The sequence below is a fragment of the Chiroxiphia lanceolata genome, chromosome 5 (assembly GCF_009829145.1).
Source record: "Chiroxiphia lanceolata isolate bChiLan1 chromosome 5, bChiLan1.pri, whole genome shotgun sequence".
Classification (NCBI taxonomy): Eukaryota; Metazoa; Chordata; class Aves; order Passeriformes; family Pipridae; genus Chiroxiphia; species Chiroxiphia lanceolata.
The window spans coordinates 35,805,235-35,821,214 of NC_045641.1; the positions used below are offsets into that span (position 1 = coordinate 35,805,235).

At 41.4% G+C, this 15,980-nt stretch overlaps 1 protein-coding gene across 1 annotated transcript; it reads left to right on the forward strand.

Annotated features, from left to right (window-relative positions):
- Nucleotides 1-10,467: 10,467 nt before the first annotated feature.
- On the forward strand, nucleotides 10,468-15,922 carry YEATS4 (YEATS domain containing 4). The gene is made up of 7 exons (XM_032687676.1): nucleotides 10,468-10,559; nucleotides 10,659-10,778; nucleotides 11,366-11,432; nucleotides 11,553-11,647; nucleotides 13,105-13,197; nucleotides 13,275-13,362; nucleotides 15,339-15,922. Exons 1-7 carry the CDS (start codon nucleotides 10,509-10,511, stop codon nucleotides 15,506-15,508), a joined length of 684 nt encoding a protein of 227 aa, XP_032543567.1. The 5' UTR covers nucleotides 10,468-10,508; the 3' UTR covers nucleotides 15,509-15,922.
- Nucleotides 15,923-15,980: the final 58 nt, after the last annotated feature.

Genomic DNA, 15,980 nt, shown 5'->3' on the forward strand with positions numbered 1-15,980 from the left:
TATCTGGTCTTTAAAGTCTCTTTGCAGAGTTTACAATCAATGGGAAATGCAGACTTTTTTTTTAAGCCAGCCTTTTTTTTTCTGTAAAATACCGTGACCCACGTGTATTGTATTAACTAAAGGGGAAAAAAATAAGCATGATGTGTAAAGCAATTTCAGTCTCTTAAAATTACATGTTCAGAATCAAGTATCAGTGTAGTAATGTTTGGAGCTGTGGTAAAACTTTTTAAAATAATAACTTTTTATTTGAACCTGGTTTCTTGAATTGGCAAAATCTGGGAAATGTTAATCATTGCAAAGCAAGTGCTTGTTGAACACAGCAGTTGTAAAACAGCTGTATGGCAGATTAAACTTGTCAGCTCATCTCATGCAAACAGTTAATTTGGTACCAATGACAATAATATCCATCCTCTGATGATTTAAAACTACTTTTGGTACTGGGGTTTCATGGGCAAATGTTTTTGCTGCTAAAGCAGAGCTTTTTGTTATATAAACCACACATCTGTATGTTATAGACAAAAAGCCACTAGCACTGCCATACTGTGCCATCCTAGTGGTGAGCTTTTCATAATTCGTAATACTTGTCAAAGTTCATTTACTGGGGCATAAAGTGAGCTATATCCATTATACCATCTTAGATTAATGGTACCATTTTGCAGTGCTGTCGATTCCAGCTTTGGTCTGTGATGAGCCTCTAGCATTTGACAGTGGTAAGATTATGTGAGAACACTGATTTTCATTTGGGGGAAAAAAAATCATTTTTATCTTTATAGCTTCAAAAAGAAGTCTGAAATGTAATCTGATTGCCATGGAAGAACATTACATTCATGATTGTGTTTAACCCTGATGATAAATTGTGCAGGTCTTTGTTGAGAAGACCCAATGCTCATTAGAAAAAGAACCTGGATTTCTTTGGGTAGCGCTCCAAACCTGCAATAATGGAAATAACATTCAGTAACTCTAAAGGACTCAGACATTAATTATTTAAAATAGCAAGCAAGAGGATAACAAAAGTCAACTTGACCACTGAGTTTGCTGCTCTGTCTGAATTTCACCATTATAATCTGAATTTTTAGCAACATGAGTGTGTGTTGTACCCTGGCTTCAATGACCAAGTTAAGATTCAGACCGAGATGGAAGCAGTGTTGTGCTGTGGCTGGAGGGCTTAGGGGACTGCAGGCTTCCTCCTGGGTTAAGGACACAGGGGAAAATCATTGCAAACTCTTGATTTTGAAAGTATCTTATTGCAATTTTCCTCCAGGTTAGGGTGTTCAGCAGTTCCAATTGCTGAATGGGAGAGAAGTGTAAAGCATCCTGTCCCCAAAAACATGGGATGTATACTCTAAGATAAACACAGTGGCGATTCAGTACATGGATGAATTCATTATGGAGGTGTTCAAGCATAGGTCAGCTAACAAGGATGCAAGACCATTAAGGTATGATTTGAAATGGTATCGGAGAATGAAGAAGGTAAGCACTCTGAGTATGGGTTTTGTTTTCTTTCCAGTAAGTTTCCTGGGGAAAATATTATCCCTTGAGTTTGATGCAAGGAAATAATTCGATAATGCCTATTAGGAAAGCTTTCTTGCTCAATTCTGCTTGCAAGAACCTTGCCTCCAACCTTTTTCAGTGTCTTCTTCATAGCTGCTGCGGATTGAAGGGCCCAGAGCCTGTGGGGAGCTGGAGGGAGAGAGCATGCTGGAATCCAGGCTTCAGCAGAAGATTACTGTCCTTGCTTGTTCCTCTCTCCAGTGCTTAGCAAAGTGGAAGCTGGTACAGAAGCTTGCTTTCTGCTGCCTCAGCTGCAGGCTGACTGGCCTTAGCAAAGAGAGCTAATTCTTCCCATCTACCCTATCCTCTGAGGGCTGCAAACAAGATGAAAAATGCCAAACCCCAAAATTACCCACTCCAGGATAAATCTGTTCCTGTACTTGACTGACTAATATCACTGTTTGGCCCTTACAATTGACTGTCAGTTTTTTGGGAGGAAAGGGTGGTAGAAGGCATTTGTGAGGTTTAGCAGGAGAGCCTAAAATAGTCACGTCTGTGAACCTTGTGTTCTTGTGCCAGCTGCAGTTGAAGGGAGATTACTGGGCTGTAGGAACTGTTTCTGTGAGGGTAGCTCTGGAGATCTTGTGCACATCTGCTGTGGATTTTGCAGCCCAGGCAGCAGGACAGCTAAGTCCCTAGGATGTTGTTAAGGGAAGAGGAAGTCTTCCCTTCTGCTGCTGCACCTTTTCTGAGCCAACCTCACTGAAGGCACTACTGAAGTTTCTCCTCTTGCAAAGCTGGCATTTTGCTTCATTTTCTGTCAATATAGGAATTACTGATCAGGGAGAGGCTTTAATTTTGGAAATTTGTCTCTGTGGAAGTGAGAGACATCTTAAGCACTTGCTGGGAAGCAGGCATTGAGTAAGGAGTTGGAAGTGTGTAAGTGTCCTTCTTTGACCTTTGTTAGTTTGGAATGGGAAGAGATGCTCAGGCTCAAAGTATTAGTGCTGTTCTCTGTCTTGTAATTTTCCCCTGGTTCATCCTTCAAACAGTTTCATAATAGTGCAACTTGTCCAGGGGAGATGGTAAGCTGCAAAACAGAGGAGCAGCAGAAAGCAAATCAAATGCCAAAATCAGCAGAGCAAAGTCTGTATGAAGCTGTGAAAGGCAAGTTTGTCCAGTGCAGGCTGAGTAAAGGAAGACAGAGGTATGTGTGTAGCTTATGATCACAAAGATACCTTTCTTACAGGCATTATTATATGAAATTCAGGTGCATGCACCTGAGTGTCTATACCCTGAAATGTTAGACTATAACAAATCATGACACACCAGGCAAGGAAATGCTGGTTTAATTATTTTGGAGCCGGGATGTCTGTTTTGCATTGGGAATTGGCTGAGTCCCCTTGGAGATCTGTGACATCAGACTCTCAGAAATAAAGTAATCAACTGAGAAAGGAGTTTTGCCAAGTTAATCTCTGCATTTTTCCAAAGACAACCACCTGGTTAGCAGAGCATATTTGTTGCAGGAATGTAGTCTGCACAGTCAACACCTCTGACAGTGGGTTTGGCGTATCCTAAAGTACTTAAAGCATGACACTACTTGATTTTCTGAATGGATCTTGACTAACAACAGAGATTAAATTCTTCACTATGTCTGGAGTAGTTATGAGTTTATGTTCATTCATGTTATATGAGTTATATGAGTAAGACTGATGCTGCTCAGGAGACTTTGTTGTGAATAGATGGACAGATTAACTGGAACTGCAAGAGGAAGAAAATGTGTCCATCACATTGGATTTTTATCTGTTTTACCTCTTGGAAGATACAAAAGCAAGTGATTGCTTCTGAAAAATGCGGGGAAATGGGAAGACAATAAGCCTGCTCTGTGTCCAGGAAAAGTAACTTGTTGGGAGAGCCTTAGAGAGGCAACAGAAAGACACCAAAGTGAGAGTGAGGGGGGAATATATTTTCTTTCTTTGCCTGAAGAAAGGAGGTGAAAGGTGCAGAAGCAGTGTGATGGAGTGGCAGCTGCAGAGTGCAGCATGTTTAGTTTCAAGGATGCTGCAAGCTGAGAGGTGCTGTGCTGCCCTTGGCCTGAGGGAGGGAGAAGAGCAGTGCTGTTCAGATTTTTTGCTTACTATATTTTTGATGATGAGTTTGAGCTGGAAGCGAGTCAGAGAAGTAACATAATGTCTATATTACATAACATGTAATATAGAAAACAGTGAGATGCTGGTCAGCTCAGACTTAAATGCTGAGACACAAATTATATGGTGTTTAAGGAATCAAAGAACTTTAATCAAAGTTCTCTACCTTTTTTTACTCTGCTCTTTTTCTGCTCCTGGAGAGACAGTGTGAAAAACAGTTGCAGCCCGGTAGAAATAGAGTTCTCTTTGCTGCAGATAGAGGATTGCTATTCCTTTTAATTATCTGAATCTGCTAATGCATCTCTTCTGAACAATTTGCCGAAAATTATTAGCATGATGATGATGGTGGTGATTAGCACTTTGCTTCCCATCAGACTGCTGGAAGTCTTGTAAACCTTGTGCCCTTTGTATAAATGGGAAGTAAAATTAATTTCTTTTCATACAGGGCTTCCCAGTTTTACAGAAAGGATTCAGGGTAAACAGATGGTTTTAAAAATTATATATTGCTGAACAATTTTCAAAACAATTTGAATCTACTTAGCACTGGCACCCATTGAGTAGATTTTTTCTTTTTATCCTATATATTAATGGTGAAAGTGTTCTGTCACACAAGGAAGGATATGTTCAAAATGGGGTAGATGTGAAAATGGAGCATAAAGGGGCTCTTTCTGCCATCTAGAGGCATGAAAAAAAACACTCTTTTGCTTAATTTATAATCCCATGAATTATTGTGTCTGCACTGTCAGCAGAACTGTGATAATCCTCAGCTGTCCTAATTTTAAGAAGATAGCAGTCACTTTTTCCCCCCACTTTTCCACAGAATAAACAAGCTGTATTTTCCTTGCCTTGACACCTCATGAAAAAGCTCTTGTTTATTGCCTTATTTCTGCATATTATTTTGAATGTCTTTTGAGTGTACTGCTCTAAAAATCCTGTGTGTTTTCCTGTATAATACGCTTGGAGTGAAAGAAATACTTCAATGCTCAGAAACCTTTATTTGACACTAAAAACGCTGGAAAAAAATACTGTCCACACAGGCAGATAAAATGTTGCTTGTAGTGGAATGCATCTCTAAAACCCATCAGAAGAAGGGTGGGTTCCCACGTAGAACAGGGAACCCACCAGCATTCACCTCTGAAGGAGCAGAGGGCTCTACAGAGTTACTGCATTTCAGAATGGTTTAATTGATGCTTAAAAATGATTTCTGAGGCTTGCTGGTATCCACTTTCCCTGTTAACTGTCTACTTCTTTTTGACAGCTACCCATGCCACCTTTTACAGTCTGCAGACTGTGCTTCACTTAAAAAATAAATAGCTCTCTCTGATGTGTTGCAGTTCCACACTGGTGGGAGGGAATGAAAACAGAGACCATTCATACCAAACAGGATCCTTATTCATGGGTCAAGTTGTAAGGGACTTGGGCTCCCACCTCAAAAAGTTAATTGGAGCCTATACATAATTAAAACTGCAGTTCTCACTTTTCTGAAAGTCATTTAGCCTGGAATCTTTGCAAGATGTAGGTTCACAGCCCTAACTTTCTCAAAGACCTGTAGTGTATGGGTAATGCAAATAGTGAATGGTGTAGAATGGCCAACAGAACCCTGCAAAAGAAACTGTTGAAAATAATGTCTAAATTGTGTGGTGGGTTCTTTTTTTTAACAAGTGAAGTCCTTGAATCATAAGGGTCAGAGAAGGCCAATGTTTTATTAGCAGCTATAAAAAGCTGTATTTTGAGCTTCTCCGTGTAAGTATAAGTTCTCCATAATGATTAAAGCTATCTACTGGCTGGCTTCCATCTCAGCAGGAGAAAATTTCTTGGTGTTTCCTTCACAGTGGTAACTGTATGATACTTCAGAAAAAGAACTTTTGGTTTTCTAAGTGGAATCCCTACTGCACCCTCCTAATTTCAAGTTATCCCCTGCCTGTTCCATTTAGTTAAGTAATTGATCATATTTTAAAATTAATTTATGCCTTTTTTCAAAATTAATTTAGAAATATAACTTAACCTCTACATTATCATCTCCTTTTTTTTTTTTTAGTTATAATTACAGCAATAGCTAGCTCAGATTTTTAACTGTGAGGGGCTTGGGTGTATTACTGAAGCAGGGAAGATTTCTAAAAATTCAAGTCTTTAATCAGGGAAAAGGTATCAAGTTGCCAAAACAATGTTATCACCAAATTAAATTGGTAGTCAGTTAAAACAATTAGGGCTAGTGAGAGAGATGGCGGTATACCATTCATTGCTGGAGCCAGGTTTGTGCTACCTCCAGCTGCACCTGATCCTTGGAGCAGGTGGCCTCTTCCCCCATGCAGTTTGTCCTTTCCAGGACTGGAAGAAGTTTGAGAAAAGTCTTACATGACATTTCTGCAAGGTCACCTCCTGTGAGATTGTGTGTAATCCCCTTACAAAGAATAAAAATGTTCCCATCTCTTTTTAGCTTGGGGGAGGGTGGAGGGAGAGGAAAGCTTAAACTCACAATTTTAGAATTAAACTTTGGAGTGACCTAACCTGGGTAAGGATACTGAGGAACCTGGTAATTTTGCTGAGAGTGTGGAGTTGAAAGTTGTTCTTTATTTGTCAAATATACCAGTATCCATGTGCTGTCTGAGGGTGGCTGACAGGTGAAGGGCTCAGCTCTCTGAGAATCAGCCACCTCCCTTTACGTGGCTCATTTCTTTCACGACAGTGGCTTATGATAAAACTTTGCCTAAACTGCACACTTGGACAGAGGCTGGGCTCAACAGTTACAGTGACAGATCATATGCAGCAGTTCCCAAAAACAGGTTGGTAGAAGCAAGTTCAAAACCTAGGTTCTCCAGGGCCCTCCCAGCCCTTTGCTATAGACAGGAACCTGGTTAACGTGGTCCAGTTCAAACAATCCCATCAGTTTCCAGTCTGTCCCGTGTCATCTTGTTATGCAGATTTTTTTCATTGAACATATTCCTACAAAGGTTTTCCCACCATAGCCACAACCTGCTTGTGACTCTGAAATTCAGTGACTGCTTTGAAGATTGCTCCATTTGAGATTATTTCTTTTATTTCAGTAGGCTCAGAGCATGTGTCCAGTGCCACTTCCTCCACTTCTTTTCTGAAATGTGCTTCCATTCTGGTAACAACATTCAAGCCTGTGAACATTCAGATAATAAATCCATTAAGTATTCTTTTGATGAACAAATCTTTGTATGAGGTTTAAAAAAATGGAATTTATTTCTTTTTCATTCACCTATATCTGTCTTCTCTGTGATTAGCCATGCTTATAGGTAAAACAGGTTGGGAATGGTGTGGGTGTCTTTTAGCCTTCCATACTTCATTGCAAGGCCCCACAAGAAAGCAAAGTAGCAAGAAAGAATGGAAAATGCTGCCTGGGATATGAAGCTCTGTCCTGTCGTGGGGCAGCCAACTGCATCTTTTAACCTCTTTCATGATTTATCTTACAACCTCCTAAGGTTTGTCTGGACTGTTTGCTCCCACACTTCCTACAGGAAGTCTGTCCCACTCCTCCCATGCTCCAGGGGTTAAGGGGTTACAAATCAAAGCCACTGTCTGAATTTCTTCTTGGCTAAATTATATTAATTTGATTTTTGTGCTGATATTGCTCTCTATCTAGTTATTTCTCTTCCCATTGTACTTAACCTCTTAAGGCATTCACAACAGCTAGTTAATAATTCTTCTGCCTCTATTTAGGCAAATTTGTTTAAGGAGTCTGTGGCCTTCTTTAGGACACATGGCGTTTACATCCACTTGCCCTGTTCTTGCATATTTGCTTTTCTGTTAATTTTTCCTATAAAAGGAGATAGTACGCTAGATATTAAGAAGAAAGTTTACACTGTGAGGGTGGTGAGACACTGGAACAGGTTGCACTGAGAATTTCTGGATGTCTCATCCCTGGAAATGTTTGGGATCAGGTTGGATGGAGCTCTGAGCAACCCGGTCTAGTGGAAGGTGTGTGTCCCTGTCCATCGCCAGGGGGTTGGAACTAGATGGTCCTTAAGGTTCCTCCCAACCCAAACCATTTTATTACATATTCTTTTAACAGAAAGAAGCATTCTGGACCAAATACCTTTTGGGGACACAGCCTGGGGCTCTGTGAGTCCAGAGGGGACATGGGGTGGGCATTTCCATTTAACAAGCTTTGTTAAAGTGAGCAGGTCCACGTGAATGCTAGAGTTTAGAGGTTAGGATGAGTATGGCCACATGCCAAAACCTCTGCTCCTGCCTCAGTGAGCAGTGAAAAGCTCCATGTGAGCATGCCTGGCAGCAGAGGTGAGGTGGGCAGGACTGTTTGTCTGTATCTGCAGTGGCCAGAAGCACCCTCAGGCCACCTGTGAGAGCAGTTCTGCCCGCTACAGCTCTTGACAGCATCAAAACAGGACAGGAGCTGCTGCTGCAGAGCACACCCTGCCTGCCACTGCCCACCTGCTGGTCCCCGTCCCAGGAGACGTGTGTGCAGCTGTGTCACCTGCACTCATATGGGTATAAGCCAGGAAAGAGACAAGGTTATATTTAGCAGAGTATTTTTTTTTTGGCCATTCCCAGTGTCTGCATTTTCACCCTTAGGGCAGTAACAGTGGTGAGAGGGCCCTAACACTGTGCTCTTTTCCCGAGTTTTCTTTATGAAAGCTCACTCGCACTTCATTTCTGTTCAGGAGAAGGTCACCATTGATTAAATATGGTTAGAACCATGGCACAAATTGGGCCATGTAGTATTTTCCTTTGTCATTTTTATGGAAATATACGTTGGGCTTGATTTGTGCTTCTGTATATAGAGAACTATGCACAGAAGCATACCAGAATTTATTTCTAACAGTAGAAATACTGTGTCAGACTTTTTAAAGTTAAGACATACTGCATGTGTTTTTCATATTTGGTTCAATTAAAGAATAAAAGGACCACTCCCTATCATGTGCATTCTCTATACAATCATCTTATTTTCTGAATCAGAATCATGGCTCTTACAGACCAACAGCTGCTGGTGGCACAATGGTGGCAGGACCCTGAGGGCCAAGCACATGTGCAATACCCCCTGCTCAGGTGAGCTCAGTTTCTACTGGTGGTGCTGTGATGGGCTGCCCTCTCATATTCCAGTTGCAAGTAGATTAACAAAGGTTGGTTACATCCCTATCTTTAAAAATCAAAGCAGAACAACATTCAAGCCCACCCTTTCCAAAGGAAAATCTGTAAGGCAGTCATGCACACACAAGAGGAAAAGGTTTCCTTAGAGCCAGAACTGCATCATCTCCCCTTCTTGTTCATCTTGTTACTGGAATGAAGAGTTTTCCACAGAAGCCATTTTTTAATTAGAAGTTAGATTAACCTCAGAAGATTTTTCTTTGAAGACAGCTTAATTGATTTTGCATCATTTGTGGGCTTGCTTCACTGGACGACTTCTGCTCACTCTGTAACTGAAAGTTGCCAGAGGAAAGTTCTTCAGTCTTCCTCAGAAACTAAAAAGAAGCCCACAGAAATTGCCACATATCTCCAGCTCTCGGTTCTTGTAATCAGCAGGATGATGTCCTACCAAAGAAGGTGATATCCTATATACTCCAGAGATGTACAAAGGTTTCTGGAGCAGAGATCCCACAGATGAAATATTTTGAAGTTCAGAGCAGCTGCCCAACTATGAGCATACTTGTCACTGGGGTTTTTTCATTTTTTTAGTGACTTTTATAGGCATTTCCCTCCCACTGTACCTGTCTTGCCAGCACATACTATACCCTCACTGGGACTTCTTTTTTTCAGGATGTCTCATTTAACCAGGCAGTGTGTGGGTCCCTGGGAATGACATGCAATAAAATAGTGAACACCAACAAATAGCAGCAAAGGGAGTGTCTGAAGACAGTTAAAGTAAAAATACAAAAAGAAGAAAAAAAGTTTATCTAATTCCCTTCTTCATTCTTTAAGTTCTACTGAGCTCAGACAGAACAGCATGTGACCTGTGTGCAGAGGACTGTGAGTGATGGAAGTGGCACAAGTGTATGGTATCTCCTGCATTTGTAGGACAAGAGCAGCCAAGAGAGGGAACGCTTGGGGGTGTTGGTGGATGAGAACTTCGGCATGGCACAACAGTGTGCACCTGCAGCCCAGAAAGCCGTGTCCTGGGCTGCATCAAAAGCAGTGTGGCCGGCAGGTCCAGGGAGGTGATTCTGCCCCTCTACTCTGCTACCATGAGATTCCCCCAGGAGTGCTGCATCCATCTCTGGGGTCCCCAGTGTAAGAAGGACATGAACCTGTTGGTGCAAGGAAGGCTATGAAGGTCAGAGGGATGGAGCACCTCTCCTATAAAGATAGGCTGAGGGTTGGGGTTGTTCAGCCTGGAGAAGGCTCCAGGGAGACCTTAGAGCAGCTGTCCAGTACCTAAAAGGGCCTTCAAGAGAGCTGGAGAGGGACATTTTTGCAAGGGCATGTAGTGACAGGACAAGGGTAATGGCTTTAAATTGAAAGTAGATTTAAATTAGATATAAGAAGGAAATTCTTCTCTATAGGAGTAGAAAGGCACTGGAACAGGTAGCCCAGAGAAGCTTTGGATGCCTCATCACTGGAAGTGTTCAAGGCCAGGTTGGCTGGGGCTTTGAGCCTCCTGGTCTAGTGAGTGTCCCTGCCCACGGCGGGGGGCTAGGAAGTGGATGGCCTTTACGGCCCCTGCCATGACGTTCCCGTTACCCCAGGCCGGGCCGCAGCTGCCGCGCTCCGGGCCCTGCTCATCCCGCCCCGCTTCTCCGCTGGGCCGCTGGGCGCAGGGTCCCGCAGCCCCGCCCCGGAAGCCGCGGGGGATGGCGGTCGCGGGGCGGCGGCGGCGGCGGGAGCGGCGGCGGGGCCGGGCGGGGCGGGCGCGGCGCGGGCGGGCGGCGGCGGGCGGCGCCCCCCGGCAATATGTTCAAGAGAATGGCAGAGTTCGGGCCTGACTCCGGCGGCAGGGTGAAGGTGCGGCCGGCGGGGCCTCGGCAGCGTCGGCGGGAGTCGGGCCGCGAGGGGCAGCGCCTTTCTAACTGTGCCTGCCTGGTTGTCTTCCTTGTGTTTAAGGGCGTTACCATTGTGAAGCCGATCGTGTACGGGAACGTCGCGCGGTATTTTGGGAAGAAGAGGGAGGAGGATGGCCACACTCACCAGTGGACTGTGTATGTGAAGCCGTACCGGAACGAGGTATGGCCGGGCTGCTCAGGGAAGGGGGGTCGGCCGTTGGGGAAGTTCGGGAATCGCCATCCCTGGGAGTGTTCAAAACGCGTGTGGATGTGGCACCTAGGGACGTGGTTTAGTGGTGGCCCTGGCAGCGCTGGGTTAAGGTGTTAGAGGTGTTTTCCAGCCCAAGCCATGGCCTGTGCCATGGGGAGCGCGGGCAGGGTAATGCGAGCAGCACTGGAACGGGCCGGAGTCTGAAAAGTTGGGCTTTGAGAAAAGGGCAGAAAGGCCTTGTAGCATAAGCAGAGGAAACTAATAGGCTGGTGGGTTTCCCAAAGGGAAAAAGATGAGGAAAACATATTTCTCCCACGTTTTTGGAGTAATCTTTCCAGGTTAGGGGAAAGAGTGGAGAGCATTTAGGGGGACAGTACTGACAGACCTGTGTGCTGGTACTAATTTTTGGATTCACCATTTTGCTTTCTGTCTGTGTTTAAACTCAGAAGAAATACTGTACTTGTGTCAGAAGGAATGGTAGGCATGTAGGATAGATGACTAAAGAGTAGGTTGGTGTGCTGTATGAATAATCAGGAATACCAATGTTTCTGTTTTAGGACATGTCTGCCTATGTGAAAAAAATTCAGTTCAAGTTGCATGAAAGTTATGGTAATCCTTTAAGAGGTAAGTTTTGCATTTGAGCATTTGTTCCTAGAACTGGGCTTTTGTTCCAGTTTTTTATTCCTTTTATTATTCCACTGAGGCTCTGTCATTGGGTTAACACTTCTGTGTTTCCTACTGTAGTTGTTACCAAACCACCATATGAAATCACCGAAACAGGCTGGGGTGAATTCGAAATAATCATTAAGATATTTTTCATTGATCCAAATGAAAGACCTGTAAGTACATTGAACTTTTAACAACACTTAAATAATTAATTATGGTGGCCTGAAGCTGTGCTCTAGGATATTGCTGGTCAAAATAAGTCACATAAGCCATGGAAGTAATAAAGCCTGTTCTTGTAGAAAGTGAATTTAACAACTGGCCACATTTTCCTGTTTCTGTGCTTTGCTACAGGCATTCATGACTGCTTTTCCTGCACTTGGCTTCTCTCACATTTACTAATATGTGACTGCATGTTGCACCTTACTTGGTTTGAGCGTGTGCTGAGGCTTTCTCTTCCATGTAGCTTCCTAGTTCTAGGATATATGAATATTTTAACTTTTTTTTTTTTTGTCAGATCAAAATCGGTCAAAAAGCAGTAAAGGTACTATGCTAGCATTAGTCTCTGCCCTAAAGAAATCAGGTTAAGACATTCCTGTAGTTGCATAAAGCACTGGAATTAATTTTCTTTCCTTCCTGCGCTTTAGATGTTTCTTGTAGGTTTGTCTATACAGGTTTAGGTAGGAAACTCGATTACCCTGTTTTAGGGGAAGAGGATGTTTATTTCTGAAGGACTGAGTTACTTCTGTTGCATGAACTGCAGCAGTCCTTTTCTATATCCACTTTTTGCTAAATGGGAGGGAAACTGAATTTTATGTTTTGTTTGAATATGTGACGATTGATAGAAAGGGCTTCTTGTGCTGTTGTACTCAGTAGCATCGTGACTTGTCATCCTAATTCCGTTCACAGCTTGACCAAGCTGTCCTAAAGTTGGTTGGGTGTTTTTTTCTTTGCTGCTGTTCTTGGAAGGCTGTTTCAGAGCCTGTCGTGTTCTTCCTTTCCAGGAAGTACCAAGTGGAGTAAGGTATTGCTCTGTTCCAAGACCACTCATGGGGCCTGTTTGTGGAAGGAGTGAACTGTGGGCTGTGTGTCCTTTACCCAGGCCATGATCCAAGTGGTTAGTGGTTCCTCAGGGCTGGAGAGAGGGCTTCCATTCCTCTCCCCACCCTGCCATGTGCAGTGCAGTAATGGAAGAGTAACTTTATAAAGAGAGATTTCAAGGAAAAGCTATTCACAGCCCCCCCGGTGTTTCTCTTTCACGAGAAGGGATGATAAGGTCACAGAAAGCATTTTCAAACTGATGAATTGGGAAAGTTGGCTTGAATTAAATGACCAATTTGGAAATGTTTGAGAGAAGGTGGTAGTAGTAGTAGCTTTTATACAACAGTCCTAAGCCACTTGCCCAGACACTTTTGAAGTATCAAGAAACCTTTGGCTAGTTGGCATGTTTTAACAATTAGTACTGATTATAAGTAATTCCACTGAAGCTATATGACATTTATTTTTGCATTCCTAAAAGATTTTTAAATCCTATACAATTGTTTTGTAGGAACTAATGCTACTTGTTGATATATAGAACAAGATTTCTATTTCCCTACAATTGTTAAGCTAATAAAATTCTGTCTTTGCATAGGTAACCTTATATCACTTGCTGAAGCTTTTTCAGTCGGATACAAATGCCATCCTGGGGAAGAAAACTGTAGTTTCTGAATTCTATGATGAAATGGTATGAATCTTTTTAATGTAATCCTCACTTTATTTTGAAGAGTATTAGTGATACTATGTATTTTTCTCCTTCATTAGATATTTCAAGATCCTACTGCAATGATGCAGCAGCTGTTAACAACATCTCGTCAACTAACACTAGGTGCTTATAAGCATGAAACAGAATGTAAGTTGAAAATTAAAATATTTTAATTTTAGAAATAAACAGTAGTTGGTTTTGATTTTATTGCTTTTCTTTTCCTGGGCTGTAACAGTACAATGGATTTGGATGCTGATAAAAAGTGGTATTTTTACATTAAATTTAACTTCAGTTTTTGCAAAGAAATTAATACTTACTTGAAAACTTTTAAGATTTTCTGATCTGTATGCCTGCTGAAAAAAATAAGGAATTACTCAGTATGAAGAGTGATGGTGTGATCTACATCTAGTTTAACATCTTTGAAATGAGTCGAAACTGAATAAATGAAGGCCACCCTGTGGTACACTTCTGTTCAACACTGCAAGCAAAGGTCACACTGGAAGTACTGAAATAAGAACAGTTAGTGGTGTTTAAGTCAAAGCAGCAGCCCTTTGGAAATAAAGAGTAGTATCTGAAAGCTGTTCCTGTCTTTTTCCCTTCTAGTTCTTGAGCTGTAGGTAGTTTCATAACATACTTCTTCAGTACAGCATTATGTTTTTTGTGTCCTTTTTATCTAATTTGTCTCTAAATATAAACAAAAATATTAAGGGAATTAAAGAAATTAAATAAAGATCCATTGGTTCATAAATCGTAATGCATTTAGTGAGGATTTCTGTTCTGATCTTCTGGATTTCATCTCTTATCTTCTACTCTCAGAAAACAAATGTAATATTTATTGAGCCCAAATCCTACCTTATTAATTACAAACTCTAATGCCATTGTAGTCCAGCTCACCTGGCCTTATGTTCACCTGACAACAAATGTCAAGTATTTTTTGGACAGCAAATGCCTAGAGCTAAAGAGTGGAGAGTGATTTATGAGTTTGACGCTCTTCAAAGTTCAGGTTCTGATTTGCCTTGTGTCTGCTTGGCTGTGTGGATGTGTGAGCTCCATGTATTTTCTACATCAGTTTAGTCAGTCTTTAGGTGGATTTTTGTTATATTGCATGTTGTCATGGTTTTCATTTAGAAAATGTTTAATAATATGATTCATAAAAAAGTCTTGTCCACATTTAAACATTTCTGACTTCAAATTTTTGGGTGTTTCTCTGGAGAGTAGATAGAAACTTTTATTATGTTTTTTCTATATATATTTCCTTAAAATGTGCCACCAAAGTAGATAAAATTTGCCACTGCTCCACGATTATGTAATGTATGGGATATGAAAGGATCTCCATGGCCTTCATAGATTTGTTGGCTTTACCATCTCTGTCCAAAAACTTGTACATGAAAAAATAATAAGAAAAGATACTTGATGTCAGGGATTAGTAGAAGCAAAGGCAGCACCACTATTGTTTAGACATGTAGAATTAAACTCCAGTGAGACAAAAGAGTAGAAGGTGGTTACAGTACATGGAAAAGGAACCACAGAATGGTGGAGACTTGAAGGGACCTCTAGTACCATCATGTCCACCACCTGCTCAAGCAGGGCCATCTACAGCTGATCCCCCAGGACTGTGTCCAGACAGCTTCTAAATGTCTCTGGGGATGGAGATTCCACAACCTCTCTGGGTTGCCAGCACTCAGTCACTTTCACAGTAGAAATTTCCTGATGTTCAGAGGAACCTCTGATGTTTCAGTTTGTGCCTGTGGCCTCAAGTGCTGTCACTAGGCTTCACATACTCATAGTTGTCTCTAATTTCCCATTTGCTGTCACCATGTCAGGTTTTATTTAATCTTAAAAAAAACCTGTAGCAAATGATTTCATGAATTGTGTAACTCCATCCACAAAACTGCTGAGCCGAGGGCTGAATGAAGCCACAAAACAAACTTTCTGAGTTTTTTTAAATCCAGGTTTGATTTGGATACCATTTTGATTACAGTCATTGAATCTCTAAGGCTGCTAACAGCAATAGATTTTTTTTTTCAGGACATATGCCATCAAAATTACTGTTTCAGTTAAAAAAAATAATTACAACTTTTCGTGGTATTTACAATATTTATTTTTCTTTATCACCACCATAGTTGCAGATCTTGAAGTGAAAACCAGGGAAAAGCTGGAAGCTGCCAAAAAGAAGACTAGTTTTGAAATTGCTGAGCTTAAAGAAAGACTAAAAGCAAGTCGTGAAACTATCAACTGTTTAAAGAATGAAATCAGAAAACTTGAAGAAGATGATCAGTCTAAAGATATGTGACAAGTGTGGACTTGATAAAGAGCCTATCCTGAAAATGGGAGGACTTCAGTCATGGAACTGTATGAGTTCAATTCTATAACTGAGACTATGAGAATTTCACTGGCAAGTGATTGAAGTTTGTGGCAATCAACTTCACAAATGGAAGAAAAAAGAAAGAGTGTATCCTTGTTTTATAGTTAAAATCAGTGGGTACTTAACAACTTATTTCAAGTAGAAGGGGTCTCAGACACCAGACTTTTTTTTTTTTTAAACTGCGTTTGAGTCGTATATGAAAACTTTGTATTAAGTCTTGTATTAGCTCAATGTTATTTTACAAAATGCTGGTGTTTACTTTTTTTACTTATTTTTTTTCTACTGATTGTTTAGAGGTGCATCTTTAGAGCTAAAAATAAAATATGCAATTTTTTATTTTAATATATTTTGTCTCCATCCACCTGCGGAATTGTAAGGAACAATTGTAAATAGCATACCC